Here is a 6401-nt window from a genome sequence, read left to right on the forward strand (position 1 = left end):
CCCGGATCTGCGGGCGTTTCAAAACGAAAAACAAAAAACCAATGAAAAAGGTAAATAAAATAGGTATTCCATTTAGATATGATTAACTTTATTCATATGTGATTGTCAACATTTAGATGAGATTTTACTTAAAAATACAACAAAAAATGAAAATACTGAAGATAATTTTCTTTTGATATGTTTTGTTTACTTCTGAACACAAACAAAACTTAGTTATAAATGTTATATTCACATATTAATAGAACATAAGTTGTTGTCATATATACATTATTCAAATATGAATATAACAAAAATGACTTATATATGTTCTATTCATATATGAATATAACATACATATTCATATGTGAATAAAAAATATGAATATATATGTTTTATTCAAATATTCATTTGTGAATATAAAATAGTTTCTTTGTAAAATGTATATCAAATTCATTTATCTTCTACTCACTAATGAATGAATGTAAAAATATTAACATTTCTGATAAAGACCCACCAACAATGAGAGAAAAACCTTCAATGCAGAATAATGAAAAAGGTATAAAATTCATATCATATATGTTATATTCATTTATGAATAACTTGTATATCCCTGCTATAATTTTCTTCTATTAACATATGAATACTTTAATCTGGATATGGTTTATATTAAAAAAAAAAAAACTATTGAATTCCTGTATTCATATATGAATAAATATATATGACTTAGCTTTGTTAGTATTCAAAAGCTAATCATATGTGAATGGAAACAATTATTCATACATTTATCTTGTTTTGTTTTGAAACATCTTTCTTTTGGAATTGGTGATTGATCTTCAGTATCTTCACATATAAATATAACATATATGTGAATATGTGAATATACAAATATATATATATATATATATATATATATATATATATATATATATATATATATATATATGTTATATTCATTTATGAATAACTTGTATATCCCTGTTATAATTTTCTTCTATTAACATATGAATACTTCAATCTCGATATGTTTTAAATTAAAAAAAAACTATTGAATTCCTTTATTCATATATGAATATATATATATATATATATATATATATATATATATATATATATATATATATATATATAGCTTAGATTTGTTTCTATTCAACAGCTAATCATATGTGAATGGAAACAATTATTCTTACATTTATCTTGTTTTGTTTTGGAACATTTTTCTTTTGAAAATGGTGATTGATCTTCAATATCTTCACATATGAATACAACATATATGTGATTATGTGAATATAAATATGGATATATTTGTTATATTCATTTATGAATAACTTGTATATCCAAGCTATAATTTTCTTCTATTAACATATGAATACTTAAATCTAGATATGTTTTATATTAAAAAATCTATTGAATTCATGTATTCATATATGAATAAATATATGGCTTAGCTTGTTTGTATTCAAAAGCTAATCATATGTGAATGGAAATAATTATTCATACCTTTATGTTGTTTTGTTTTGGAACATTTTTCTTTTGAAATTGGTGATTGATCTTCATTATCTTCACATATGAATATAACATATGTGAATATATAAATATGGATATATATGTTCTATTCATTTATTCATTTATGAATATAAAATAGTTTCTTTGTAAACTGTATTTCAAATTTATTTATCTTCTACTCACTAATGTATGAAGGTAAGAAGATTGGCATTTTTGATATAGACCCAACAACAATGAGACAAACATATTTGAAGAGGAAAATGTCAAAGGAATAAAATTCCTATCATATCTAATATATTCATATATGAATAACTATATGAATATGAGATATCCATGTTATAATTTTGTATTATACAAATATTAATAAATCAACGAGGATATTCATATATGAATAACTATATATATATATATATATATATATATATATATATATATATATATATATATATATATATCATAGTCATATATCAATAACTTGTATATACCTGTTATATATTTGCACTACTTATATATGAATAATTACACCTTATTCAAGTATTACATGTTTTCATTTCCCAAGAAAAAAAAACAAAGAAAACAAAGCATCAAAGCAAAAAAAAATGTCCATCAAAAAGAAAAACTCCTGAAAAACGATAACTACATGATTCAAACTCTGATTTTGAAAGTAGTCGTCCATCAAAGAAGGTAAAGAAAAAGGAGTCACCAATCAAGAAAGAGAAAAAACCAGTGGTAAAGGAATTTTACTCGATGAAAAACAGATGTTCACCAGAGTCATTACTCTCTATAAGCCTTGGGTTGAGCAAACAGCAAAAAGAATGTGTAAGATCTATGGGTTTTGGAAGTCTGTTAAAAATTAAAATCACAGATATACCACTGAAGCTGGGATTTTATATTCTTCAAAAATTTGATTTTGAGAAATGGTGATAGATTTTGAAGGAAAGCAACTGAAAGTAATAGCAGAGTCTGTTCATAACATGTTAGGCATTCCAACTGGTGGAACCATACTTACACAACTGGGTCAATGGCCTAAAGATGATACAAGTTTTGATGAAGGGAAGCAACAATTTAAAGAATGATCAATCATCCGACTGAATGCAATCAAAAATGTTATTTTTCTACCACAGAAGCTGATTTCAATTTCAAGTTGAACGTCTTAGTTCTTTTTGTTAGCACATTTTGTGAGTCAACATCAATGGTAAGATGCAACCTACCCCCTTTGAGTTGTATTTCAAGAAAAACATATATCAGCAACATAGACTGGTGCAGCTATGTTTTGGACTGTCTTGTTAGTACAAAGAACTCATACATACCATACTCAGATAACAACTACTTTGTTGTACCTTCAGCTTTCTTGGTGGTAAGTTATTATAATGTTTATATTCAATTTTTAATAATATTAAGTATTCATAACTAAATAACACATATTCATATATGAATAAGTAAAAGATACTTGTTCACATGTAATGCTTTACATTACTTATTCATATATGAATAAGTAAAAGATACTCTTATTTGTTCACATGTAATGGTTGCATTACTTATTCATATATGAATATATATATATATATATATATATATATATATAAAATTTATTTATGAATATCAATTAATTATCATGTATCTGCAGTTGTTCTATGCTGATAAAATCCACTCGGAAGCTTTAACGGTAAGACGTAAACATCCAACAATTTGTTATTGGAGTTCAAAGAAGATTAGATATCGAGAAACATTTGAACAAGAAAGTATGAAAAATTTAAGGAGAACTTTCATGACAGTACTGATCTGTATAAAAAAATCTTGAACATAAAAGATATTGACATGGTATGTTAATTAAACTTGTTTTTCCTATATATATTTTATCAACAAAATACTTACCATTATATACATAAAAATAGGTATTATTTTCAGTTGTTAGAAGTGCTTACATTTTTGTGATTGTCTTTAACTTAAAGAAGCCATCAATTGAAATTCTAGACAACAATGCAGTTGAGGGGGATTATGAAGGGAAATATGGAGTACTATTGAAACCTTTGGTAAGTACCCAATTCACAACAACATATAAGAACCAGTTTATTACATATATAACTTTTATTTTATTTAATGATCAAAAAAATTTGTTTGTGAGATACTTTATAGAAATAAACCATCCAAGAGCCAATGATATCTCAAAAGAAAGTATCACACCCCCAACGACTTGAAATGCCATTGAGAACATTTAAAAACAAAATTGATTGTGGGGTCTTTGCAATGAGACATATGGAGACCTATATGGGACAACCAATCTCAAAGTGGAAACCATGTTAAAAGAATATTGATGATTGATTGTGATGAAATGTGATGGTATAGAACAATTTATGTTGAAGTCGAATGAATTTGGAGGACATGTAAGATGGTTCTGTGAAACAAGTTTTAGATGGTTTGTTAAGTGTTATTGAACATCGTTTAAATAGTTTGTGAAATGCTTATGAACGGGTTTTATTATCTTGTGTTGAATGATTATGTAATAGAAATAAGTTTTCTTATTTCTGTTAGTTTTTTATATTCAAATATTTTCAAAGTTTATTTCTATTTATTTATAAATGAATACCAGTATGATATATTCATTTTTCATTAAGTTAGGAGTAATATGTCAGTATAAAAAAGTTCATATATTAATGTAACAAAGATAATATAATTTATTTATTAGTATAACAAAGTTCACATATTTGTATTCATTTATGATGTATTCATTTATGCTAGTTTTCAATGTTATTTAAGTTTATTGATAAATGAATACCAACATGATATATTCATTTACCTTTAATATGTAAATAATAATATCTTCAATGATCAATGAATCCACATATTATGTATTCATTTATAAATAATTTACGAATAATATGTGTATTTCACATATCAATTTACCATATCAATATACCTTATTTATTAGTAAATTAAAAAACAAATATGATATATTCATTTTAAAATAACATGTATTTCACATATCAATTTACCATATCCATATAAATGTGTATTATTCATACATACATAGTATTGTTTATGGTTATTATCTGCATATATTCATAAATGAATAGAACCAAAAAACATAAAAGAAAAAAAAAAACAAAAACAAAAACAAAAACCCTAAATGTCTTTTGTTGATTGAGCAGTTTCAATTCTTACTGGACATGTACGTAAATTGTGAGGAACTCATTTTCCACATCCTGAGCACATTCTGTATTCTATTTTAGAATTTTCATATGCTACTTCACCTGCACTTGGAATTCTTTTCTTGATTCTAGAACCTTTATTGCTTTGAACTTGAGGAACATGAATATTAATCTCTTTTGGAATAGGAATAGGAATAGAAAAAACCATAAGCTTGCATATGACTTCACCATCCGTCTTGCTTTTCAATCCAGTAAATGTATAATCACTCTCAAATTCCTTCAACAACATCTGTTTTTTCTCAGCAAACAAAGCCAATTTCTTTTTGTCATCTCTTACAATATCCAAACATGAATCATTAACTAGCTTCACATTCTCACAATCCCTTGAATCGGATTGAAGAGAACTAAAATGATAATTTCTTGATATCACATCCTTTCTCCATATTTTCAAAATGTACCTTTCATGAACTTTTTTTGACACCACATATCATCATTATTGTAAAACCATGTCTGCATAAAACACCCATACGCTTGAAATGTTCACAACTGCAATTTATTTCTTTATCTTCAACTTTTATTTCAACCTAATACCAAAACATAATAAAAAAATGAAAAAAACAATATAAACAAAATTTACACATTTAAATTCATATATGAATACTCATATATGAACAATCATATATAAGTATTCATATATGAATATTATATTCTAATCATATACAATGATACATATTCATATATGAGTAATAATAAATAAATATTCGTATATGAATAATCACATTTTAAATATTCATATAAGATATGAATTTAAATTCATATATGAACATTTTCTAATTTTAAAATGAACAGAATATTCATATATGAATATTCTCATATTTATATATAAACATTACATTATTCATAAAAAAACTATTAAATTACCTTAAATTCATTTTTAAATTCGCTTTTACTATTGTTGTGTTTCACAATGTAAACTTCCCACCCATCTTCAATACCAACATACGAGTATGTACAGAAAAAACTTGCTTTATATATTTCCTTTTGCACCTCAAAAAATAATATACTTATATAAACTTTTGGTGCTTGTAGTTCTATTTCTTGAGATGTTTGCATTTTATATGATGCTTTCTTTGATGTCTTATCAAGCTCTCGTTGAGTATTCCTTTGCTTTTGAATGGCAGTGTCGTAATTCATCATGAAATTCAAAAGTAAATTACCACTTTCTGAGTAGCTATTAAAGAATGAATTCATACTCTCTGACCTTGACGTAGTCTTCATCAACCCACACATTGGAATATCGTTAAAATATCCAGGTATCCATGAATCACGTTTTGTAAACATGTCTTTAAACCATCTTGTCTCTTCAAGATTGAATTCCTTCATAGGTAAACCTTACTTCACCTCAAAGACATCAGGTTTCATATTAATGTCCCAACAAGCTTCAAGAATCTTTTTCTAAAGTCTATGTTCCTAAATAAATCATCTGATATCTGTATTAAAACAAAAATAAAATAAACTTTTGTATTTATTCATAAATGAATAAATATTAATAAGTAAAATAATAATAAATATTCATAAATGAATATACTAATATTTCAAAAAATTACTATATTCATTTATAAATAACTAAATACTATGTAAAATATTTGAAATATATGTAACAACCCGTCATTTCAGGTCATAAAAAATCAAGTCTTGTAACCTCTTTGAAAAAGTAATTAGAATATCATCGAAAAATGAAGTATTCAAAAGCTCTGTTTGGAGTACGCT

General features: G+C 24.9%; 1 protein-coding gene across 1 annotated transcript; it reads right to left on the reverse strand.

Annotated features, from left to right (window-relative positions):
- Window positions 1-4671: 4671 nt before the first annotated feature.
- On the reverse strand, window positions 4672-6014 carry LOC111919602 (protein FAR-RED ELONGATED HYPOCOTYL 3-like). The gene is made up of 3 exons (XM_023915166.2): window positions 5553-6014; window positions 5161-5215; window positions 4672-5099 (listed from the first exon to the last, which is right to left on the reverse strand). Exons 1-3 carry the CDS (start codon window positions 6012-6014, stop codon window positions 4672-4674), a joined length of 945 nt encoding a protein of 314 aa, XP_023770934.1.
- Between the last annotated feature and the right edge of the window lie 387 nt (window positions 6015-6401).

The sequence above is a fragment of the Lactuca sativa genome, chromosome 3 (assembly GCF_002870075.4).
Source record: "Lactuca sativa cultivar Salinas chromosome 3, Lsat_Salinas_v11, whole genome shotgun sequence".
Classification (NCBI taxonomy): Eukaryota; Viridiplantae; Streptophyta; class Magnoliopsida; order Asterales; family Asteraceae; genus Lactuca; species Lactuca sativa.